Source organism: Vulpes vulpes, chromosome X, assembly GCF_048418805.1.
Source record: "Vulpes vulpes isolate BD-2025 chromosome X, VulVul3, whole genome shotgun sequence".
Taxonomy (NCBI): Eukaryota; Metazoa; Chordata; class Mammalia; order Carnivora; family Canidae; genus Vulpes; species Vulpes vulpes.
The window spans coordinates 85,796,597-85,823,632 of NC_132796.1; the positions used below are offsets into that span (position 1 = coordinate 85,796,597).

At 36.5% G+C, this 27,036-nt stretch overlaps 1 protein-coding gene across 2 annotated transcripts; it reads left to right on the forward strand.

Moving 5' to 3' along the window:
- Positions 1–1,351: 1,351 nt before the first annotated feature.
- On the forward strand, positions 1,352–26,715 carry SLC6A14 (solute carrier family 6 member 14). Of its 2 annotated transcripts, XM_025986974.2 has the most exons (14): positions 1,352–1,806; positions 2,810–2,975; positions 6,198–6,329; positions 7,637–7,798; positions 9,126–9,264; positions 10,392–10,524; positions 12,442–12,582; positions 17,726–17,954; positions 19,780–19,905; positions 21,070–21,188; positions 21,902–22,001; positions 22,241–22,350; positions 24,679–24,846; positions 26,015–26,715. In XM_025986974.2, the coding sequence occupies exons 1-14, from the start codon at positions 1,759–1,761 to the stop codon at positions 26,159–26,161; spliced, it is 1,920 nt and encodes a 639-aa protein (XP_025842759.1). In that variant the 5' UTR covers positions 1,352–1,758; the 3' UTR covers positions 26,162–26,715. The 2 variants fall into 2 exon arrangements, with proteins under 2 accessions (XP_025842759.1, XP_072600867.1); XM_072744766.1 differs by lacking the exon at positions 24,679–24,846 and having other exon boundaries at positions 1,621–1,806.
- Positions 26,716–27,036: the final 321 nt, after the last annotated feature.

The following is a 27,036-nucleotide window of genomic DNA, read 5'->3' on the forward strand; positions in this document are numbered from 1 at the left end:
GGTGGGAACCAGCATGCATGTGCCTGTGTGGGGGAGGACATGCAAGTTTACGAGTGTGAGGCAGAGAATGGCAAAAGATGCAAGACAACGGGGAAACTATCCCTCAAACAAACACATAAACTAACAATGCTTTCTCTCGAATACCTTCCATTTTAAGTGTTATGCCTCTGATGCTCTAAGTTGTTAGACGCTTCTCTACTGTGTAACAGGCAGGGAGAACTGCAATTTGTGTTCTCTGCATTCCCCCCTACCCCTGCCTTGATATTCCCATAATCTATGTATTCCCAAGAGTCCTATTCTCTTCCTAGTCCCAAAGTCCCTGTCTGTTTTCTGTGCCCCCTTTAATTTCTGTGAGATGTTGATAGTTGGGCAAATGCGATTAGATTTGTTTTTCAGCTCATCATTTTGAACAGAGGGTTATATGTCCCTTTTCCTCTCCTCTCTTCTATGTCTGAGACAGGCTAATAATTCCTTCATTTTAGCCCCCCCCCCCCAGTAGTGTGCATATAATACTAAGAGGTGCACACGCACACCAGCATGTGCTATGTTCAAGACGAAGATGAAATTCATTAATGCTTTCTCATGACTACCTACCTACCTTCCCACTTCCCTCTGGAGATTTCCTCTGCTTTGCCTGCCCAGACTCCTCGGGGGGTCTATTTGTGTTGCAAATGGGAAATGCCCATCGGGTGGATGGAGAGCAAAGGAGCTGCACTTAGGGTATAGAATTTGACTCTCTGCTGGCTCCCCTGTGCGCACCCATTCGGACTGTGTTTCAGAGAACTGCCACCATGTTTGACCCGAGTCAGATGATCCATTGAGCTTTTGGATGAAAAGGTGATACACTGGTAAACAGCATTACGGTCATTCTTTCCTCCCTGGCCAAGCTGGGATGCTTCCTCATAGTTTACTTGCTAGGCCTTACTCTTGCAAAGCGGAGTCCTTTGTTAGGGTTAGAATTTCCCACAAACCCGCTCGATCATTTGTTTTTGTTTGCCCTCTTTGAAATGCGGCACAAAGCAATCCCTGTAAAGGGCAACGCTGTCCCGAAGGCTGAGGAAGGTCCCCGAGACAGCGGCTCCAAGTCGCTCTTTTCAGGCAGAGCCAGCTGAGTAACCTTATCGCAGGTAGCTGCTTTGCCAGGTGCCCGGTTCAGGAGCTTTCCCGCCGGGAGCGGCGCTCGCCCCGGGCCACCGGGGGCTGACTAGTGGGGCAAAACTCGGCGAAACCCCGGGGCCCGGGACGACGGGGTCTGTTCAGAAGAAACTTGGGGAACGGGGCGGGCCCCACAGACCGTGCCCTTCACCCCCCGCCCCCCGCGCCGGTGGAGATCAGCACTTGGCGTCAGGACAGAGACCAGAGTAAGAGAGGACGTCAGGGGGAAGCCGGGAAGCCGGACCGAGGCGAGGTTGCGAAGGCACCTCCAGGCTCTGAGTCAGGGCTGTCAGTCCCTTCGCTCGGGCTGCTCGGCTCGCGCCAGCCCAGCCCTCGGCCGGGGCCGGGGCCGGGGCCGGGGCCGGGGATTGCTACATGCCAGCTTCCCCGGGGGAAAACCAGAGCCTCACTTTAGTCCCTTCCGGTAATTGACACGACAGGGCGCCCTGAAGGGGGAGGGGAGAGCTCCCTCCATAAATGGTCCCACCCCTGGGCAAGGTGGCTCACTCAGGCAGGTAGCAACGGGGGAGTGTGCACCTGCCGCCGGGCGAGCTCGGCCAGACTTCGAGACGAGGCGGAGCGAACTGAGGGAGTGAGTCAACCATGGACAAGTTGAAGTGCCCGAGCTTCTTCAAGTGCAGAGGGAAGGAGGTAGGGGTCTGGAAACGGTGGGAGGCGTGGCGGAGGGGGGCGCCTGGGAAGGGTAAACTTCGGGGGAGGCAGTCTCAGGCTTTGCCTTCTGCTGGCTGCTCCTTGTTCTCCACATTCCTCTTCAACTACCTTCAAGTGTGCCTGAGATGTCCCCAAGAGTAGAAGAAAAAGAGAACAGCTCTTCCTGGGTAGCCAGAAGACTTAGGGTCACCTCAACCTCTGCCTTGGGTATGCCCACAAAATTCTGGGGCTTTTTTTTTGTCCCTGACCAGACTGTGTCCATATGGAGAGAAATGAGAAAGTGCAGTGTCCTGATCTGACCTGGAACCCTCCATAGCCCAGAGCAGCTAACAGGTTGGGAGAGAACCCCTTCCCTCTGAGGTGCAGAAAGAGCTGCTCCACCTGGTGGGACAGGAGAATTTGTCTAGGAGTATTATTCTGTGGCTTCCAGCGAAGCCCCGATTTTATTCTCCAAGATTGGGAGTGAAGTCAAACTTCCCTTAACTCCGAACATCCCAAACTATCAGCGGATAGCAAAAGGAGTCTGTAAATTCTTTGTTTTAGTAGAAGCTATGTTGTATCCTTCTTTTCAAAGATCTCCTGCAATCTCAAGAACGTTGATTTCATTCCAGTCTTCTTTAAGACTAGTATTTGAAGCCTTACTTGTCTGCCCTCATTTCCCTTTCATGCTGGGTACCACATGTAACTTTTCTAGCAAAATTTGGATGATCTCACCCAAAGAAGTAGCAAACATATCCATCTAAAGAGGTGTTCGGGTGTTTTCCCCCCATTTTAAGGGGTAAATGTTGTAAAGTGGAAGCAGCCACTAGCAGAAATCTCCTCAACCCTTGGAAAGCCTTTTCCTTGGCTACAGCTTTCAGGGTTCATTTTCTCCCCCCACCTCTCTCTCTGTAACACACACACACACACACACGTGTGAAATTATGCTTCTGTGGATTTTTAATAGTAGAAAGACAAACTCTTGATATTTTCTCTTCTCCAGAAAGTGACAGCTTCATCTGAGAATTTCCATGTTGGTGAAAATGATGAGAATCAGGACCGTGGTAACTGGTCCAAAAAATCGGATTATCTTCTATCTATGGTTGGATACGCAGTGGGATTGGGGAATGTGTGGAGATTCCCCTATTTGACCTACAACAATGGTGGAGGTATTGCCCTCTCCCCCTCAACTTCTTTCCTCTTTCATTTTAAATGGTGTGCTCTATGGCCTCTGAGGCTATTTTAAGAACTAAGCAGAGGTATATGCCAGTTTGGGTTAGTAGGGGAATGGGAAGCAAGCATATTGCATCCATCATTAGACTATGAGTTGCTAGCTCAAGTTAAGAAGCTGGCCTCACAAAATCCTCAGGTATAAACTTGATAAAAGTTGTCCTTTTAGCACTTCTGAGTTTTTGATTTAAGATGCAATATAATCTTCCAATTTCTCTTTTATATACATGTTGCCATGATAATCTGTTCAGACTCAAGTTATGTTGGGCCTCATTTAAGACTGAATCAAAGCAAAAGGCAGGGGATTCTCATTCTAATATGAAGCCCAAATACATTGCTTAAGTAGCATAAGGTATTATATTGTGGAAATACAAGTTTGGAAGGAGTTGATTAAAAAGTAAAGGTCTAGCATTTTAAGCTGCAATATTCAGTTAGACGTATTCCTAATTGAATTGACCATACGGAGGATCCTTCTAGAATGCAATAGACTTTAGTTCAAGACTAGGTGTTTAATTTCTGCAAAATGATACTGTTTATGCTTCAGAGATCATTAAGGAAGACTCATTAGAACAAGGAGAAAAAAATTAACTCTGAGATGACATACAAAAGGAAACAAAATGAATTGCACAATTCCCTAGTAGTGTTGAAACAACTTTTCACTTACACCATATTTTATTTACTTGTAATTACAGGTTCTATTAGAAGTGTAGAGGTGACATGCCCTTAGATTTCATAATTGGGAACCAGTGAAACTGTGCCACTATAATTATTTTTCTTGGTATAATAGGATTTTGTGTGGTGATGTTTCAATCTTATAGTCCTTGTTAATTGGTTGCATTAGAACATTCATATTGGCCTTTAGAGACTTAAGAGAGAAGCTCTGTTTATCAAACACTTTAAGTGTTGGTGGCAATAATTCCCCTCTCTGGAGCCTATATCGTTTAGTCAGGGATTTTGTCTAAGTTTGAACTGGAAAATGAGTTAGGAATTACAGTCCTTTGGGTGTCTCATTCCTGAGGTCTAGTGTAGCGAAGAGCATTCAGACTCCTTTCCAGCGTCTTGTGTTCAGGTTCAGAAAAACCACAGTTTCAGAGATTCCCTGTGACTTGCCATCATATAGTGGCCCAGGGGTGGCCATAAATTTCCAGGAACTATATTAAACTAGGTTTAATAGAGAATTTTAAACGTACCCCCCCCACACACTAAATGCTATTATTCTTTATATGCTATCATCTCTCTCACGATTTCCTCTAAAAATTAATATATCACATTAATTCTTAGTTTTTAAAGATTGTATCATTTAGGTAATGAATAGCCTAGGCTCTTTTGATTGTTTTTTTTCCTCTGTCCAAGCGTAGGAGAAGAACATGAAATTCAGATTTGTCAAGTGTTAATTGATCAGATTTTTAAATATGGTCAGGTTTGCAAAACTGTTGCTAAAATTTGGAATCATTTTTATCTAGGATTCTTTTTACTAGTTTATGAAGAAGTATCATATAACCATAGGGTCTGAGATAGTAGTATCAACAGTTTTTGACCAGTGTATTATGTTAGCAATTTACCAATTATGATTGTTATCAATAAAAAATAATATAATGGGTAAAAAGCTAAGTATACCACTAAGGAAAATCATATTTTTTTGAAAAAAAAAAAAAGCAACAACAACCCAACCCACCCTATTTGTAATGGGCTAGTAAGATTTACCTTGTTGTATTTAGACAGAGAGAGTCTATATTACTTTTCTTCGTATTTATCATGGTAAGACTAAAACTTCAATTAGTCATAGTAATGAAGGTATGTACATTGCAACATCTATAAAAACATATTGTCTCTATGTTCTAGTACCTAGTGACGTGTACATAACAAGTATTTTATTGTGTCATTATTTTTAATGGAATATATTTTGAGGGTTGGGAAAAATGTAATTCCCAGGTATGATGTTACAATATCATAGTATGGAAAATATGTGAGAAAAATAGTGCAGTGTGGGCCAGTGAAATGTACAGAATCCAAAAGCCCATTTTTTTATCCACTGATCCCCACGTTTTCCTGTTAAACTTTGTTAAGACTGCTACGTACTTGATCAATAAGTTTAATATTCTGTCGTGCTTCTACCTACAACCTGGCAAAAGTTCGAATGAGCAATTATGTCCCAAAAGTGGGCAGAAAAAAGTGAAATAATGAAGGTCAAAAAAAATTTAAAAAAGGATCTGGATAATCTAAATGCAGGAGAATTAGTCCTACCTTATAAAATAGAGAGTTAACTTTTTTTTTGATAGGGTGTGTGTGTGCACACGTGCATGCACAAGCAGTGGGGGGAGGGGCAGAGGGAGAGGGAGAGAGAAAATCTCAACCCAGCCCTGTGCCAGCAGTGGAGCCGTAGCAGTTCCCATGACCCTGAGATTATGACCTGAGCCGAAATCGAGAGTCAGACACCGAACCCACTGAGCCACCCAGGCATCCCGGAAAGTTAACTTTGAATGTATCTCAAAACTTCAGAATCTCTTAACAAAACCAAAAAAATTCTTACAGACATTGAGGAAAGACCCTTATGACCATTTGGAGAATAGTCCACTCAGCTGCAGTAGCTTCCACTCTGAACCACATTTAGCATTTATACTGGAAGTCTTACAAAAAATAGACTGCTTATTTGGAAAGGAGAAAGGAGGGAAACTAACTTTGGACATAGACTGCATGCCTGCCATTTTGCCAAGGGTTTTCACATAGGCTCTATAATTGAACCCTTAGCACAGACTGATGAATTGGTATCACTCTCCCCATTTATGAGGAACCCAAGGTCTGGAGGTTAGGTAGATTGCCCCAGGTCGCATAACTAGCAAATGGTGGAGTCAGGATATAAATCTAGGTGTATCTGGCTCCAAAGCCTGTGATCATTCATGTCCTCAGGATGGCTCTTTTATAGGCTATTGTTTTTAATAATCATAGCAACCTCTTTAGGTAATACTAGAATCCCATTTCACAGACGAAGCCAAGGTTTAGAGAATCAATTACTTTCTCACAGAAAGTAATAAATCTGGGGCCTGAACCCAGTGCTCTGACTCCACTCTATCAGAAGGCTTTCACAATGTTACACTGGTTATCGAAGGGCCATCAGAGGTTTGGGACATAATAGTGCTTTGCTTCTATTTTGCATTTTCTAGGCGCCTTCTTGATACCTTATGCGATCATGCTGGCCCTGGCTGGTTTGCCTCTGTTCTTCCTAGAGTGTTCACTGGGACAATTTGCTAGCTTAAGTCCAGTTTCAATTTGGAGGATTCTTCCATTGTTTCAAGGTTGGTATTAAAATGTATTTCTTTCCATGCCTATTGGTCTGTGTATAGAGCTGTTCCCACTATGTAGCAGGAAAGTGTTTCATATTTGGACATGATAAAGGCAAAGAAACATACATTGTTTCTCTGAATTTTTGCTACTGTAAAATTGAAAGACCAAACGTTAATTTGTATTTCTGTTTCTCTGGGGCTGAAGATCTGGATGGGGTTCTGGAGGATACTAGAGGGGGTTGTCAGGATGTCATTATTTTCCTACACTCAGCTTTTAAAATCCCTTGGCGCATAGTTATAGTCCTGTTGTGCATTACCTGCATGGCTCTGGCTTTTTTCTACTTCATATGCAGTCTTTTGTCTTCTTGCCTTTGCATATCTTTTACAATGCCTCATTCAGCAAAGTTGAAGGGCAGGTCACTTTGTTTTCTTGGGTATGACTAATAGAATAGGACATTGGCAAAGCTTTTCAAAGTGCCTTGATTATTATTAAACATCAAACAGACTTCCTGTCTGAAGGTAAGATATCATTTTGCTATATGCTAGCTGTTGCAAACTATTTGTAAAAGCCTCAATGCAGCATCAAAAATAAATTTGTAGTGAGGTGAATAGAACATTGTGCGGGAATATTAAGGAAGCCACCTCAAAAGCCAGTCTTGAGCATACGAGTTGTATTCGGTATGCTAAACTACATTTTGATATTACAAGTTCAAGAAACTTTGGCAGTTTAAATTCAGATTGTTACTGAACTATTGAATTTTCTTTACATGCACTTGTAGAAATCCTGTATATTAATTCAGAGCCTTTATCTGCTACTTGTCAAAATATTGGCTTATAGATGAAGATGCAAGTACTGGTCAGAGGATCAATAGGATACGAGTTTTGAATAGTGTTTGTTTGTTTTCAAGAACAGGACTCACTCTGACAAGGACTTTCAGACATAATAAGAGAGAAATAGCCATGGGTGATTCCTTATGTGAACTTGACAGATCAATACAGGTCCTCTGCCCTTGATCTTAGTATCATTTTTTCTAATTAACTAAAAGGAAATGGTTTCAGAAAGCCAGTCACCAAAATAATTTTAAAATTGAAAAAAAAGCTGTTTAGACAGTAGTACTTCCTCTCCTCTCCCCCTACAAAAAACAAAAAAACAAAAAACAAAACAAAAAACAAGAAAAGATAGACAGTGTTGTTTGAACCTGCCTTCTCGTTTTAGATAGATTCTGTGGAAATTGAGATGCAGCTTTTTTTTTTTTTTATGAATTAGGAAAAGAAATTGCACTTTTTTGTTTTTGATTTCAACTGTTCTCTTTTTCCAGGTGTGGGAATTACGATGGTCCTGATATCCATTTTTGTGACGATCTATTACAATGTCATAATTGCCTACAGTCTTTATTACATGTTTGCTTCTTTCCAAAGTGAACTGCCGTGGAAAAATTGTTCATCTTGGGCGGATCAGAACTGTAGCAGGTCACCTATAGGTAACTTTGCTTATTTTCTTAAAAGATATTGTGAACAGAGCATGATTCGTTCATCCTTTCTCATAAGCTTAAAAAGTTACATGATTTTCTCACCAATATAGGGGCAATTTAAAGTAAACCAAGAATGAGATGCCCATCTGGCTCAGTCAGTAGAGCATGCTACTCTTGATCTCAGGGTTGTGAGTTCGAGCCCCACGTCGGGTGTTAAGAGATTATTCAAAAATAAAATCTTAGGGATCCCTGGGTGGCGCAGCGGTTTAGCGCCTGCCTTTGGCCCAGGGCGTGATCCTGGAGACCCGGGATCGAATCCCACGTCGGGCTCCCGGTGCATGGAGCCTGCTTCTCCCTCTGCCTGTGTCTCTGCTTCTCTCTCTCTCTGGGTGACTATCATAAATAAATAAAAATTAAAAAAAATAAAATCTTACAGTGAGCCACAGGTTATTGATGAAAGTAGGATAAAGCATGGATAACTTTGAAAAGTGATTAGTGCAATATGTTAATTTTTGAGGGCTGCCAGTAAAGCCAAACCATCCTTAGGAGTAGCTAAGAGAGAAGGAAGAAAGTGGGAAAGTGGTAGAGACCAGCACTATCCATGACAGGACTGACAGGACTGTGGTATTTCAGGAGCCAGTGAAAGTCATCCACATCATAAGTTGCTGGTCTTTGGGATCATGTCAAATTGATATTGTAGACCATTACTGCAGGGATTGCCTATGTATATCGGAGAATAAAGTAATAAAGCTTTAATGCTTCTTAGCAACTTAAAGGTGTCATTTGTCTATATAAGTTAAATAAATCCACATACCAAAAATTTTTTAGAGCACTAAATCACAATCAAAATTATTGTTACTTTATAGTGGTTATTACTATACATGTAATCCCAGTTTAAAAGGGATGATGTTTACTCACCCTTAGTTTACTAGTAGAGAGGATTTAAGATGCTGAATGTGCATGGCTTGTTCTATTTGTAAGACTTCTCCTCTGCCCTCACCAAGTAACAATCTAAATGGTTTAATTATTTTACCATGAAAACTTTTTTTCAGGAGGGGGTGCCTGGGTGATGCAGTTGGTTGAGCAGCCGGCTCTTGGTTTCAGCTCAGGTCATGATCTTAGGGTCCTGGGATCCAACCCTACATAGGTCTCCACATTCAGTGGGGAGTCTGCTTCAGGATTCTCTCTTTCCCTTCGCCTCTCCATTCATGTGCTCTATGTCTAAAATGAGTAAATGAATCTTTAAAAAAAACACCTTTTTTTTTTCAGGAAAATACTCTTCTAAAACTAAGTACGTTTCTGTGTGTGTATTCTTTTTTTTATATATAATTTTTAGTTATTCATTGTAATGTCAGTACAAATACGGGGGAGATCATCCGAGTCAATAGAAGCTGGGTATACAACAACAGTTTAACCTGCATCAATGGAAGTGAAGCTTATCAGCCAGGGCAACTTCCCAGTGAACAATATTGGAAGTAAGTATGCTAGATAATCTATTTAAACAGATGTTATTTAAGTTTTTGGAACTAACAATAAAATATTGATCAGCTTGTTCCTTGCCTTGTATAAGTAGGAAAAAAGGGGAATCAGAGCCAATTATACTTCACATGACTCAAATGCTTACCTACCCTATGTGAGTGGTAGTAACCTGCAGGATCAGCTCATAGTCAACAAATTGCCATTTATAAATTGTTTGTTAAATGAGCACAATACTGTTGGTGATGATTTGTTCAGTGCTTGTCATGTATAATTTAGGGCATTTCTTTGAAGAAAAAGAATCTCAAATTTTAGACTATACTCAGCAAATTCTAATAGTAAACTGTTGGGTAGTGAGTAATATTTGGTGCTATTTAAGGCTGCCATTCTTCATTATCCATTTTGCTTATGATTATCATTATATGATAAAAATAGATATTTGGGGTTATATTTACTTGTATTAACTTTAATTGATTACACTTTACTTTCCTTACTTATACCTACATTTTACCCTTACCAAACTGCCTTGACTCTTGCTGTAATGAGCTCTTCTGCATCTACGCGTTAATGCTCTGTGTGACCCTTTAAAAATTTGGAACTTAAAATGTTCCCAAACATCAAACTAAGAATAAAAACCCTAGATCCATGCAGGTCCTAAATAGAAATCATTGATTTTTATAGAAAGCCTTTGAAAAAGGTCTAAAAATTGGGACCATTTAGGTTTGATGCTAACTACAAGTATGATGAATAATTTAATTTTAGATGTGTTCTTCATCATTTTACCTTGAGAAAAATACTGTAACAAATAAAAGAAATAATCTGATGTAAGGTTAATTTTTGTTTTACATAAAGAAGCTTTGAAATACTAGGAGGCAAATCATAGCTAAAAGAATTAGTAGATCTTTTATTCTAGGGTTTGGAACTTTGGATTGGCTACAGTTAACCCTAAAGTTCACAGCCTAGTTTTTCATTGAACTATTTTTGCCCTCTGTACTATAGCTCATATGAAATTGATGCATTAATATGATGGAATACTCACGAACATCTCCCTGGCTGTAGATATTACAAAATTCAATGTGTTAAGACAAGTGATTCTGTGTTCATAAAAAGACTTGTATGTTTTCAGTAAAGTGGCGCTCCAGCGGTCAAGTGGAATGGATGAGACTGGAGTAATTGTGTGGTATTTAGCACTTTGTCTTCTTCTGGCTTGGCTCATAGTTGGAGCAGCGCTATTTAAAGGAATCAAGTCTTCTGGCAAGGTAATTTGGAAAACACATTAGATAGTGATGTAGCTCTTTTCCAATTTCATTGCAGTTCAATGTCAAGCATAATCAAATGCATGTTTTTTCTATAATGGGAATATTCAAATGTGTGAAAAGCTTTCTAAGTAGGCAGCCTGGCTGTAGGAAAATACATAAGATTGCTGCTATTGGTACAAATAAAACAAAACAAGCAAAAACTAGTACTAGGGTTGTGCAATTTCAGCTGACCCTTGAACAATGTGGGGGTGAGGGGTGCCAACTCCCTCCTTGCAGTTGAAAATCCAGCTATAACTTGATTCCCTCACAACTACTAACAGCATGCTGTTCCCTTAGAAGCCTTACTGATCATGTAAAGTCAATTAACACCTATTTTAGTATGTTATATGTACTATATGCTGTATTCTTATAATAAAGTAAGCCGGAGAAAAGAAAATGTTATTAAGAAAATCATAGGAGAACACATTTATAGTATTTGAATTTATTGAAAAAATCCTCATCTAAGTGGACCCATGCAGTTCAAACCTGTGTTGTTCAAGGATCAACTGTACTCAAACTGGACCCTGCTAGCTTATATAGCATTCTGAAGCTTGAGTGTGTGTTTAAAATGGTCTGTCCTATTATATAAAGAAGCATCTTGAATGGAATTGTATATTGGAATGTCTGGTTTAGAAACTCTAGATCCTAGTTATATAGGGACAGTGTCAGGATTCCTTTTGTGGGAGAGGGAAAAAATCAAATATACAGTCGTTTTCTTAAAGCTTGCCAAAATTGACTCAGAACCCTCTTTTTTAAGTGAAGAGTCCTCTTCTGAAAAACACTGTATTTTCTCCCTTTATTGTTTTATTTTTTAAACTTTCCCAAGAACGTCATGGCATTTCAGGGAACAACGTGGAATTTTCTTCGTGAACAGTTGTACAGTACTCAGAAAAGTGAATGTTTATGTATGACTACTAGACTGAAACCTCTTTATATACAGAAGACAGGGGTAACTGTGGATACTATCTTTGTATTCCTGGTATAATATCTAGCACATTGTTAATGCTAAACTATAATGAGACCCTCTGTTAGATCACAAAAATACTGTGAATATTGCAAAGCCAGTGAAAACTTTCCAAAATAATGTTTCAATTGCACATTTTTGAAACCTGTAGTTCCTTTTCGACATCAATATTGAAATAATCCATTAAAGGCCATTTGTCTAGGCAATTAATTTTTATTGGTCTCTGGATGACTTTAAATTGTCTCCTTGGGCATATTATCAAACATAGGACATCTATGGATCAAAGAAATCATCCACATTAATGAAAAGCTAGCCTCAAAAGCAATCTGCTCATCTGGAACTATGTGTTATCCAGGATACAAGCCGTGCACATGTATGTGTGCTATCAAACTCACTTAATGGTAGCTCTAAGGATAATAATATCAAGTGTTGGGTATTCACTTTAATCAGCTTTCATGGGATTTGGATGTCTACTAGGAGATTATTTTCCTTCTCCTTGGGGACAATATATACTATTTCAGTTATTTCAGTTATAAAATCATTCCCTTCCCACCTCAATGCAGTAATTCACTAAGAAGTGATATCTGTCCCCTCAGACATCTATAAAGACATATTTAGGAAGGTACTCTACCTTGATTCCCAGTTACCACTGCTGATGTATTGTGTATTTACAATGTGAACCCAGGAAATAGTGCTTCATACATCAGAGTGTTTTGAAAATGGATCATCTCAGAGTGGGAAAAGAAAGAGAAAATTATGCCAATTTTGGTATTGGTATCACCAGGTTTATTAAAAATGTATGAAATCGTTAATACTTTTACTAGTGTCAACTGCCTAACAATTTTGTTCATATACAATTATGTAACATGACTTAAAAATTTAACTTATCAACCTCTGGTTGTTTTTCTTGTTAGGTGGTATATTTTACAGCTATTTTCCCCTATGTTGTCCTACTCATCCTGCTAATCCGAGGTGCAACTCTGGAGGGTGCATCAAAAGGCATTTCATACTATATTGGAGCACAGTCAAATTTTACAAAACTTAGGGAAGCAGAGGTAAGACTTCATTTGGATTTTAGATTATCTGAGGAGGTAAACCGTAAAAGCAAACACTGAAAATCTTTGGTTGCAGGTAAGAGTATCATAATGTAGTGGCTTGTAAAAGAATACGCTGTTAAGTTTGTTAGTGTTTCTGTTCACTGGGAAGTCTAATGTAGCCATTTAACATGACACTAGTGCTTTCCTATTGGAAGTGAGATGGTCATTTTAGCAGAAAAATTTTAAAAGTCATCTTATTCATACAACTGATTCTATTTGACCAAAAGGATTTGGGGCCTATTAATCTGAAAAAGAACTTGTCATGTTTGGATACCTACCTGCAAGTTGATGAGTAGAACAGTAAGACTTCTTGGATAAACTCATAGATTTCAAGATTATAGGTGAAAGTCTAATGATCTAATACACATTTTAATTGCTTCAAAAGTTAATATCCCCAAATTAAGATCAAAGTGTACCTAATGGATTATGAAGTTAAACCACAAATTTGAAATGAATGAAGCATTCCATTAACAAAACTGTTACTTGTAAACATAAATGTGTGCCATGAATATGAATTGGGTAACCTTCTTTTCAGTCTATCACTAGATAATGGCTGTGTGTATCATGGATACATAAAATTTTTTGCATTTTTGATCGCAGAGAGCATTAACAGTAAGTGGACTGTATATAGGATGCGTCTATTCACATAGCTTATGAATGGTTTCACTTTTTCAGTAAACACGTCACATTTTTGGCACACATCAAGCTTCTGGCCAGCTAAAACCCCAAGTCTTACGTTGAAGTCAAGAAACACTATGTTACTATTATCTTCCATATTAGCAGTGCTATCCAAAATAGTTATTAGTTTATTTGCTGTGGTGTTCTTTGAGGAACTCATGCTAATTTCCAGCAATTTGTTATTTTCTAAATACTTACAATATGGATATATTTATAAGAAGATTTTATTTATTTATTTAGAGAGAGTGCAAGCAGGGGGAGGGACAGAGGGAGAGGGAGAGGGAGAATCTCAAACAGACTCTACACTGAGTGTGGAGCCTGGTGCAGGCTCGCTATCACGACCCTGAGATCATGACACGAGCTGAAATCAAGAGTTGGATGATTAACCCACTGAGCCATCCAGGCACCCCACAATCTGCACATTTAATTATTTGTTGTAGAATTTCTCTGGTAAGCAAGTCAAATTTATCAGTTTTTTTTTTGTCATGGATATCCATCCTTTACCTTTTCTGAAAATTGAGATGTCAGTGTCTGGCCTTTAGTTTCCTGTACCCAAATAATTTTCACTCAGGAATTAACTAGAACAGCCTCAAATTATTTCAGAACTATGAACTTTTATTATTTTAGTCTTGGAAATTAATATAGTTTGATGTGTCCACAGGCCATTTGCTTATTTCTTCACTTATGTTGGGCCTCACATCTTTTAACCTTGTTTGTTAATATCTTCCCAACTCGAAGACCATTTTCGATGATGAATCAGAAACAAATAAAATGGAAGTTGGGATTCATCATCTTCTCTCTGTCAGGTTGTTAAGCAAGATGAAATATTAATTAATGCGCTTTCAAAATGGTAAATTGTTAAATGAATATGAGCACACTGATTTCAATTATTGCTGTCATGTTATACTATACTATTAGAGATGCAACATTTTCTCTAAGAAGTAGATCCTCCATTTTCTTTAAGCTTAACTTTGAGCACAGTTGAAAAGCCCCTTTAATATTCTTTGACTTTTACAAGCCTGAGATCACCTGAGCTTTACAGTTCCTGAAAATTTTATATGATTATTTTATATTTGTCTGTTTCAATGTCTCTATTATCTTTAAAATATCAGACCTAAACCTAAAGCTCTTTATGAAACATACAATTTAATCCTTCCTCCTCTTCAATGTGGTAGAAACAGTACCCCCACCCTTCTTTGGGTTTGCTGGTAATGAGAATTTTTTCTTAGATTTTTTTTTTATCTCTCACAATCCATATCCTGAGTATGGGATCATAAATATATATTTTTTCCTTTTCTTTGGATATCTGAACTTTGTTGCAATCTGTAGGAGAGCAGAGGACCATACAAATTTATAGCTAGAAGAGTCTTCCAGTCTTCAGTGATTATCGTACTAACTCCTTCATTTTACAATGGTGAAACTGAAACCCAGAAAGATTCAAATTTAGTTAAGTTTACACAGCCAGTTTGTGCATCTTGAATGAAGATTTCTTAATCCCTAAATTAATAATTTTGTATATAGCTATGAGTTGATAGATATGGATATTATAACTACATTTGGAATTTTGCTTCACTTTACTTGCAACCTAGATACACATCATAGTATGCAGTAGCATTTTTATAGAAACCAGACCTGCCACACCAATTTCCAGCTCCCCCTAATTCACATATGCATACAAAAATGTATCAAGTAAAAGCAGCTGAGAGATCAACATAAGCATGTTGTTCATCTCTTAATATGTACAGCTGCCTAAAAAATAAGAGCATTTTATTTCTAATGATTTTGTTACAATAAGTGAAATAACCGTTATCTATCTATGCCTATCTCATCCATCCATTTTGCTTTCTTTTGGCTGCCTGCCATTATAAAGCAATTATAATATAATAATAATCTAACATCAAGCTGTATTCTGAAGATCTAGCAAATTTTATTCCCTAACAACTTTTATTTCTATTTAAATTGGAAATAGATTACATACCTTTCAAGGGGAAAATTACAGTTTTTAATTTCCATAAAAGAAACTATCATTTTATGATTATTTTCCACAATAACAGCAATAGCTACCATTGAGCATCCTAATTGCTTTACATATGCTATCTTATTCAATTCTCACATCATTCCGAGTACACTTGTAATAATAATAGTTATCATCATCATCATTTTCTTCATCCTCTCCATTTTACAGATGAATAAACAGGCTTAAAAATGTTAAATAAATTGAAGGCAAGGAGAATAAGAGGTATTGGATATAAACTTCATTTTCTTTGACTCCAGAGCTAGAGCTCTTTGTCACCATTTTATATTGCCTGCCTTTCACTGAGCAGTCCTGTTTTTAGATGGACTAAAACAAAACAAAACAAAACAAAACAAAAACAACACTTTTGCCCAAATCTTTGCCAGTCTTATTCCTTGAAATCTACACAATTAGGTTACTTTGGGTAATGCTTTATCTACAGAATTTCACTGTTAACATGAATTTCCATAGATTAGATTAGTTTCTAAGATTATTGTCCTTTAGCAAAGATATAGGAGAGGCAAATTATAAAAGGGACACTAGTAAAGGGGTAAGATTGGATGCAGTGAGTGGGAGGCTGCTTAAAGAGTGGAGGCCAGCTATGCGGGGCTCTAAACGAACTAAGGGATGTCTAAATATATCATCATTCTTCAAAAATTGCCTACTACTATCCTTGTTAAGAATGGATATGTATCTATCCTCCCCAAATTGGTATGCAGAGTCAATAAAATTTTAATCAGATTGACAGCAGTTTTTCTTAGATCTTGAGAACTGATTGTAAAATTTACGTGTAAGAGAAAAAGGCAAAAAAAAAAAAAGGTGTTTTTGAAGAAGGAAGACCTGTCCTACTAGATATGAAACAATATTATAACGCTATAGGAATTAAAATAAAGTGGTGTTAGCATAGGTATAGACTTACAGACCAGTGGAACAGTAGTCTCAGAAATAGATTCATGAACATTTGGAACTTGATATATGGCAGAGGTGGCAATGCAGATCGATGGGGGAAAGGATGGACTATCTAATTGATATAATTGACATCCAATTGATATAATTGATAATATAAATCATCTTTAGACAAATGATACTCTAGAAAAGAAAATGAATTGGGATTTCCAATTTAATATATACTGTATCAATTTTTAGGTTAATTGAAAACAATATGAGCAAAGCTTTAAATCCTTTTGAAGAAAATGTAGGACGTATCTTTATGACCTTTGGCTAAGACTTCTCTTTAAGTAAGAGAAATCAAGGACAATACATGAAAGTGAAGATGGACACCTTTAGTTACATTAAAACAACAATAAAACCTTTGGCTCATCAAAGGTCATGATGTTAAGAGGTGAAAAGAGTTAACCACAAATTGGGAGGAAAGTTATCATATATAATAGACAAAGGATTAGAATCCAAATTACATAAGAATTGCTAGAGATCAAAGAAGACAAATAACCCAAATTGGCAAATTGGCAAATTGGCAAATTGGCAAATTGGCAAATTGGCAAAAGGCATGAATAGGAATTTCACAGGGAAAAAAACCCTATGGAATATAAACACATAAAAACAAACTAAACCTTGTAAGTAATTAGGGTAATGAAAACTCTCATTCGACAGCCACCAGATATGACCATATTAAAAATTCTGACCAATATTGGCAAGCATGTGAAGGAATGGGAGCTCTCACACTTAGCTGGTGAGAGTAGGTGCTAAAATAATATGGCAATATTTAGTAAAAGGGAAGACGCATCATATACTCTTTGACATTGCAGTTCCTCAACTAGGTATGAGGAGACATGCACAGGAATACTTACAGCTACATCATTTTTAATAGCAGAATATTGAACAGCCTGAATGTCCCTCAGAAGGATAAAGGATGACCTGTGGTATACATAGTGGGGCAAACGGCAGTGAAAAAAATGTTCAAAACTACAGATATTTAACTAAACCATATGAATTTGCCCATATTTTTTCATTTTCAACATAAAGTTGAAATGTAATGTGGTTCAAATTGATCGTGGATAAATCTCATACAATACTGAATGAAAAAAGGCATGTTGCATAGGCTTACATCCATCAGGAAAGCTTTTCTATAAACCCAATAACATGAAAAGCTAAATACCATACTGTTTGGGTTTACATATTTTTATGATAAAAATATAAAGAAAAACAAGGAAATGAGAAACACATAAGTCAGGATAACAGTTACCACTGGAGGTTGAAGGGTGATATGATGACAAAGGGGCATTGGATGGCTTCCAAAGACTGACAACATTTCATTTTTTAAGCTGAGTAGTGGGTTTGGTGTTTATTTCATTATTATTCATATTAATTCATCAGTATATATGAAGTATTTTATAGAAGTAAAAAATTTAAAGTGTGTCTTTTTATAAATTGAATTATCTTCTCTTATAGGTTTGGAAGGATGCTGCCACTCAAATATTTTACTCCCTTTCAGTGGCTTGGGGTGGCTTAGTTGCTCTATCATCTTACAATAAGTTCAATAACAACTGCTTCTCAGATGCTATTGTAGTTTGTTTGACAAACTGCCTCACTAGTGTGTTTGCTGGATTTGCTATTTTTTCTATACTGGGACACATGGCTCACATATCTGGAAAGGAAGTCTCTCAAGTCGTAAAATCAGGTATGTGATGCTCTACGTTAATAACTTTGATTAATTCAGTATAGCTCTTTTAAGAAACACTAATACATTTTGTAGCAATTTACTTAAAGCACTCAAGCAAGGTTTAGGGTGTTGCATTTTCTTTCTCATTTCATCTTATATAATTTGTTTGCTTTAATCATGTAATAATTCTTAGATTGTCTGAGAAAACAGGACTATATTAGGGAACAATTGTTTAAGAAGATAATTGTCTGAATTTTACATAGTCCTTCATATGAACTGCCTACTGTACATGGGTGCCTTTACACATATTATCTTCATTTATGTGTGTATATATACATATATACATGCATGTATTCATATGAATGACTATATAAGAGTATATGTGTGTGGGGGTGTGGCTGTGTATTCCTCCATGTACAAGTGCAGTATTGGGTCTGAATTTTTAAAACACATCAGTGTCATATCGATAGAAACCCAAGTAACTTTGAGTATCCAGCTATGTCCAGCTTTAAAGGAATCTATTTAATGAACTTCCTAACTTTCTTTAGCTAAGGATGCTTAGTTATCTGACTAAGAATCTTAGGAAAAGAATTCCAGGATTCTTAGTGGTAGGAATTCCTCATTAAATTTTTATTTATGGGGACGCCTGGGTGGCTCAGTGGTTTAGAGCCTGCCTTCGGCCCGGGGTGTGATCCTGGAGTCCTGGGATCGAGTCCTGCGTTGGGCTCTGTGCATGGAGCCTGCTTCTCTCTCTGCCTGTGTCTCTGCCTCTCTCTGTGTGTCTCTCATGAATAAATAAATAAATAATATTTAAAAAATACTCTGGGAAACGAACTAGGGGTGGTGGAAGGGGAGGAGGGCGGGGGGTGGGGGTGAATGGGTGACGGGTACTGAGGGGGGGCACTTGACGGGATGAGCACTGGGTGTTATTCTGTATGTTAGCAAATTGAACACCAATAAAAAATAAATTTATTATTACAAAAATAAAAAAAATAAAAAAATTTATTTATGGCCAGTATCATTTGATGGAGAAACCAAAGCAGGAGAATAGAATGTTAGGACTAGAAGAGACCTCATAGATAATCTAGCTTCTCATTTCCAGAGAAGTGGACTGATGCAGAGAAATTTTATGTCTTATAGTAGATAGATAAAATCATTAGGAAGTGACAGAGCCTAGGTCAGAAGCTAATTCTGCTGAATCCTAGGTCAGTCTTCTAGGACTCGGAAGAAACCTAAAATACTTAAGGCAACTAAGTATCATATAATATAATTGAAAAAATTTAAAGCACCTCTAACAATAATATACATCAAACAGAAAATAAGATTCAATTTTTAGTTTTGTTATATACAAGTTTGCAAGTGTGCATATACTAGTTAAAATGGCAGTACACATTCTGGATGAACATTTGGAGAGATGGCTAAAGACTACAACAGTCATTCCATAAGCATATCTTTCTTGATAGTGTAATTCTTTTAGAATTTCTAGGCTAATATAATTTACGTTTCTGGAGTTTAAGACAGTTGTTATTCTTTATGAATCTTTAAAAAATGAAAGAGTTAAACAAAATCATTGAAATAGTTAAGATCTCCTATGTGAGTAATTTACAAAATTCATCTCATAGCTTAATTCACGTCACATGCACACATGCACACATTATCATTTTGTTGAATAACCAAGTCGAATATTTTTAAGAGTACAAGTGAAAGAGTTGCTCGAGAATGTGCATTATGGATGGCATTGCTAAATTGAAATGATTTTTTTCTAGTATCTTATTTTGGAAATGTTCAAATATATGAACTTTTTGGCAACTGATTTAAATTAAATGTCATACATTTTTCTTAGGTTTTGATTTGGCATTCATTGCTTATCCAGAAGCGCTAGCCCAACTCCCAGGTGGGCCATTTTGGTCCATATTATTTTTCTTCATGCTTTTGACTTTGGGTCTCGACTCTCAGTTTGCATCCATTGGTAAGTAATACTCTGAGTGTTATATTTTATATTTTGTTATATTTTACTCATGTTTCCTCTACTTAAAAACATGTTGCCCCCATTAGGTTTGCCCTTAGAATCTGAACATTCTTTTTAACTAAATTTTAAATACAGAAAAATACAAAGCACTCATGCAGTAGATACCCAAAAGGAACAGACATGAATGTTTCATATTTGCTTCAGAAATGAAATTGAAGTCCCCTGTTTCTCTCCCTAATACAATTCACATTTCTTCCTTCCCAGAAGCAACTGTCACCATGGATTATGTGTGTTATTCAGTCCATGCTTGATACATTATATACATGTCCATAAATAACACATGAATTTTGTCACATCAATGTGAAGTTTCATAACATACATATCATTCTGACAGTTGTTTTTTACATGTATTGTGAATCTGTGTTGATATATACTCCTATATATCTACCGAATTCACAATCTGTTGCCATACTGATGGGCATTTGCATTATTTCCAATTTTGAAAAATTACACATGCTACTCAATGATTATTCTTGCATGTGGCTCTATGTACACATAGGGATTTCCCCTGGGGTACACACCTAGAAATTTGGAAACTTTTTCATCATATCACTCTTACATAAATACACTTTTATAGTTGACTATATACAGTGTAACGTCTGGCCTCCTCTAGTTGGCTTTCAAAGCCCTTGAAAATTTTCAACCTGTATCTTCATCCTTTCACCCATACATCCTTCTACTTTCAGCCAGTACTGCGTATCATGAACACATTTCTTTCTTAAACCTAGAAGGCCTTTCTGTCTCCATGCCATTTATTCAAATGTTCATTTTATTTAAAAGTTCTAGAATTCTTCCTTACCTATAACCCTCTTTCAAACTACGTCAGCCTTCAGGGATCTGTTAACTTGTAGTTACTACCAATGAAAAACCTTGTAAAACAGACTAAAAATAACAAATAAAGAGAGCTGCATTTGGTTTTCATCACAACCAACAGGTGGTAACTGCCAAAAGAAAGGATCCTATGGGTTTTTTAAAAAAGCAAGGACTAGGACCCAGAGTATATTTTCAGCATATATTTGTAAATTTGATTAGAAGCTGAATTCTTTGATTAAAATTATTGGCAAATGAGTTTACATATAACATTGCCATTTTTCCCTTCTGAAGAAACGATTACAACAACGATTCAAGATTTATTTCCCAAATTGATGAAGAAAATGAGGGTTCCTATAACTTTGGGGTGCTGCTTGGTTTTGTTTCTCCTTGGTCTCGTCTGTGTGACTCAGGTATAGTACAGTTTTTTTAAAGATTTTATTTATTTATTCATGAGAGACACAGAGAGAGAGAGGCAGAGTTATAGGGAGAGGGAGAAGCAGGCTCCCTGCAGGGAGCCTGATGTGGGACTCGCTCCCAGGACTACGGGATCATGACCTGAGCCAAAGGCAGGCACACAACCACTGAGCCACCCAGGTGCCCCTTATAGTATTTTTTTTCATAGACAAATTATTAGTTGGAATGTACCTTATAATCTAAATAAGCAAACAAAGGTTTAAGAGGATGTTTAGTGACAAATCCAAGTCTGACTCGGATCAAGGTTTTCTGGGTTTTAGCCCAAATTTTTTCCCATTATAGCACAGTGTTGAAATTTAATAATATTTTGAAGAGGGGAGGTGATCCAATAATGGAAAATTTCCCCAAATACAAGAAAGTTGTATAGACTTTGAACACATGCTATATTTTTGGCAGCTACTACAGAGCACACAGACACTGCATATAATTTTGATAATCAAGTATTCTAAATGCTTATTTTTTACAGTGACTCAGTATAGGATGGAAAGTGCATCCTTTTTGAGATATTTAAAGCCACTTTTGTGTTTACATTTGGAAACATTCCTTTATCATATCTTAGCATAGGTGAAACCAGGGAGCATATATTTAAAGACTTCATCAATCATAAAAATAAATTAAAATATACTTAGATGTAATTTTTTTTTTGTAGGCTGGAATTTATTGGGTTCATTTGATTGACCACTTCTGTGCTGGATGGGGTATTTTGATTGCAGCTATACTGGAAATCATAGGAATCATCTGGATTTATGGTAAATAGTAACTACAGAATTATCTACTTATTTTACTAACTAATTTAGTGTGATTCCTTTTCACGAAAATAGTAAAGTATAATATTCCTGGGAAAATTGATTAAGAATAATATGTAGTTAAAGGTGTATACTTCACTGATATAGTATAGGAAAATTTTTAGACAGTCAGATAATTTGGGGCCACAATGATTAATGGAGGAAAATGTAAGCAAGGACTGAATGCACTCTTTTTTTCTAAGGTGGGAACAGATTCATTGAAGATATAGAAATGATGATTGGAGCAAAAAGGTGGATATTCTGGCTATGGTGGAGAGCTTGCTGGTTTGTTATTACTCCTCTTCTTCTGATTGTAAGTATTAATATGCTATGAATTTGATATCTATCTATCTATCTATCTATCTATCTATAAAACAGTTCTAAGATAAACTTGAATAATTCATGTTAGAGACAGTAAGGCAAACTGTCATAAATTAATGACTTTCAACTTTTGCTTTATGATTGCAAGTTGCCTAAATTAAAATATCTTTGCAGTATTGTTTTTGAGGCTATAGGTTTAAACATTTACCATTTGAGAAAATGAACAGGCTCTTATAGACTTAAAAGTCCTATGTACTTAAGAATTATCAATAGAATAAATAAAAATAAGTCATTCGTTTGCCTGTTCCCTAAAAATTATCCTGAACAACCTACACTGTCCCTAACCTCTCTGCTAAGACCCAGATTCTGCCTGCAAGGAATATGATCTCAATACACTAATTGCTAAGAAACAACACTCAGATTTAAGTGCACATTTTTCTTTATGGGAGGTATTTACTATCCAAAATTACTAAAATAAATTCACCACTGTCAACAGAGGCAACAGTTTATGTTAAATTCAACAATTGGTGCTATTTAGGAACTGAGGGAAAGCAAAAGTTATCTTACCCGAGAGACATGACATATAGACATACCTTTAAATATCAGTTCAGGACAGTAAGTGACAAAATAAACAATAGGATGGAGAATTACTGTAATGGTGAAGGTGGGGGCAGCGGCAAAGCTTCATAGAGGATGTCTTTTGGTCCTCATTGCCTCCTTGTCTCAAAGTCTTTCCTAGGGGGATCCCTGGGTGGCACAGCAGTTTGACGCCTGCCTTTGGCCCAGGGTGCGATCCTGGAGACCCGGGATCGAATCCCACCTCGGGCTCCCGGTGCATGGAGCCTGCTTCTCCCTCTGCCTGTGTCTCTGCCTCTCTCTCTCTGATGTGACTATCATAAAAATTAAAAAAAAAAGTCTTTCCTAGGAAAGGGCGTTAAATAATTTGATCCAGAATGTGCTTCACATCTGAAGTATTATGTTTGTTTTAGAGAATGTTAAGTTTTATTTTTTACATTTTATAAGGTCAATTTCAAGTAGGGAGCAGTTTGGGACTGACTGTACTGAATTAAAATATTTTGGATGCTCCATATTCTAGCAAAATGATTTTGACATTACTACTAAATACTGTTTTCTTCTTTTGACAAGTCTCCATAATAAAATAAGCCCTTTATCAATTAAGAAGCTCTCACTAATTTTTTTTTTAGCCAGTGAGTTTTCATTGATTAATAGCTTTGACAACTGGATTTAATTTAAAATGCAAAAGTATTAAATATTAAATGATATACATTATCATCTATTTTGTATAAAGTTATATGAAGTCATGGATATTCCAGTATCCTCATCCACTCTCTCGTATTTATGTAAAAGATTATGATAATTGGGAAATACATTTAAATTACTGGGAATTAATGTATTAAATTGATGGAATTAACTATTTAATTCTAAAATTAAACTTGAATACCTATTTGATAAAATTCTTACATTCCATCTCCATGAGTTTAGTAAAAGATAGCTAAGTAGTTTAGAGAAGCTACTATGTGAGTCTGGTTTTTGTTTTGTCTGCCTTACAAGTTTCTAAATAATTACTTTTAATGCAGCAACATATCTAATAGGTTTTTTAAGAAGTTTTTTTTTTAACTTGGCCATTAGGTGTTTTCCTTGTGAAGATTCAGATTTCACTGTTTTACCCAAACACACATTGAGTTTGGTTTTCCTTTCTCAAAGAGAGGCTAGAAGTGAAGTGTACTTTAGCAAATATATACCAGTAGTTTGTGAATGTGTGGGTTTTGGGTATGGAGTAAGGGGTGCTCTATGCCATGGGAAATAACAGAAGCAACTGCTAAGCAAGGTGCAAAGCATGTTCACTAAAAGGTACTTTACATTCTCCTTGAATTAAGTGCTATGCTGGCAAGCTGGATAGCATAGGATAAAATCATACTATTGTAGGTTAAAGTTAAAAGGTCAGTAATGGAAATTTTCAGATATTATTTTGTTTCCAATCTGAAATATTTCATGGTAAAGTATTTTATTGAAAAACATGTTGGACCAGTATTTGTATTTTTTATAACTATATGGAGGTGCTCATTTTGGAAGAATCTATTCAAAGCCAAATATGAGTTATTTAGATGAGTTCATTTAGTACTCTCTTCTGGCTAGTTACTGGATTATCTTAGTTGTTTGAATGTATCTTCATTTTAATTGCTTTTGATAGATTATTTCTAAGGAATGGGATCAAATTCCTAACAGTTAGTGCAATTGAAATCGTTAGTGCAATAAAGTCTAATCTTTAGAATTGTCTTTTCATACTTGACTTTCACAGGCAATTTTGATCTGGTCATTGGTGAAATTTCATAGACCTGATTATGCCCAAATTCCATATCCTGACTGGGGAGTTGCTCTAGGCTGGTGTATGATTATTTTCTGCATTATTTGGATTCCAATTATGGCCATAGTAAAAATAATTCAAGCTGAAGGAAGTATCTTTCAAGTAAGCACATTTATATTACACTTTGTAGAAAGTACTTATGATGAAAATGGTGATTACTCAAATGGTGGTAATATAGGATTATGAACCTTTAGGTTACAATCTGATACAATCCTCAGATTACTATGTGCATAACATAGCTTTATATCATATATATATTTGTGTGTCTTCTACTATAAGCTTCTTTAGGGAGGAGTCTTCTGTTGCTTCCTGCTATATCCTCAGTTCCTATTAGAGTGCTCAGCACAAAGAAATTGTGATTTTTATCCTTGTACTGAGTTGTCCCTGAAGATGACACAAAGCAAATGACCTTTTTGCTTAATATCTATAATCCTTACTTTATATTGTCTGGTTATAATACATGTGCTAATAGTTTGTTTAGGGTGGAAAAAGCCTGCTAAATTATTTCAAACCCAGTCTAGACCCTGAGTGATCCCTCTTGCACGGAGACATAGGGGGATGCAGTTGATCATGACATCTCATTAGGATAATGACTAGGACAAATCTCCAGTCAGATTTTAGGTAATTTCCCAAGCTCATTCCAATCAGTGGTTTGATCCTTGAGCTCTTTTTATTTGGTTCTTGGAACCTCCCAGGTATACACTGGTTTAAATCCTCACATAACCCTCACTCTAAGGGCAGGACCAAAATGTCGGAGAATTCAGTGAAAAACACGGAGTGATTCCATTGTTCAAACAGGCCCAACATTTTCTTTTCAAATTATTTACATACTCACTTATTTTGGTTTTGTAGTTAATATAATTCTATTAACAGTTAAATTTGAGTGTCATTTTTAATTTTTAATTAATTTTTTTAAAAGATTTTATTTATTTATTCATGAGACACATACAGAGAGGCAGGGACACAGGCAGAGGGAGAATCAGGCTCCACGCAGGGAGCATGATGCGGGACTCAATTCCAGGACTCCATGATCACGCCCTGGGCCGAAGGCAGACGCTCAATCACTGAGCCACCTAGGCTTCCCACTATCATTTTTTTAGTACACTGTACTAAGAATTTTTGATGACCACCTTTTACCTTTCCATGGTTCCCATTTCATTTTGGTTAGCAAAAAAACTTAATATTTTGCAATGAAAATATGGTTTGATATCTGCTTGTTTACAGATGTAGCACTTATGGTCTAAAACAAGTTTTTTTTTTTTCTTTTCAGCGCTTTGTAAGCTGCTGCAGACCAGCTTCTAACTGGGGTCCATACCTGGAACGACATCGTGGGGAGAGATATAAAGACATGGTAGACCCTAAAAAAGAGACTGACCATGAAATACCTACTGTTAGTGGCAGTAGAAAACCAGAATGAGATCTAATTTATAAAAATATGTGGTCATACAATGTGATTATTTTAGAACAGAGGAAAATTTTATTTATTTATATGCTGGCCGAGTAGAAAAACGTCTATACTATATTCATGATAGTATAAACTTTTTTCCCATTTAAGCAGGAATGTAATATAATGTGAATCTACTACTATTTAACAATGTGATTATTATATTTCTTTTTAGATTATCTATCTGTATAACACACAGCTGTCTCTATGTCACAACACTTTTGTAAATATTATCATAATATTTTTCTAATATGCTGAAGACGTTATATTGAGCCAGTGATTTAGAAAACTGTTATATTTTCTATTATATAAGTTTTAAAATATTATTTGCTTTTATTTTCTTAGTTTACAAACTTTCTTTTCCATAAAGCTGGGGGAAATAAATCAGTATATTTAAAAGAAAGTGTTAAAATTGAAGGCCTCGTTTAACTAGAAATGCCATACATATATGAAAAAATGGATTGTGTATATGAGCACTGTATTTTAATACTTTTAATCCAAATATATATATATAAAATTTTCATGTATTTACGGGTCTCTTTTTCTATGTGAACTTAGTGGTTATGTTCTTCACCTACAAATAGTGAAATAAGGCAGAAAAATCAGGATTCTATGGCCAGTAAATGATAAATCTAGAAAATGGAATCCAGAAGCTTTGAATACTTACTCCATATAGTATCTTCCTCAGGTTATATTTGGAAGAAAATATCTCCCACCTAATTTCTACTGTGTTTCACAACATTAAGAGTTGTTCATTATATTCTCTGAAATCTAGGTTTATTTTCAAATAGAACACGGGACAAAATACTAATGAGGAAATGGCTTCAATCAAATCTAAGATCTTAGGA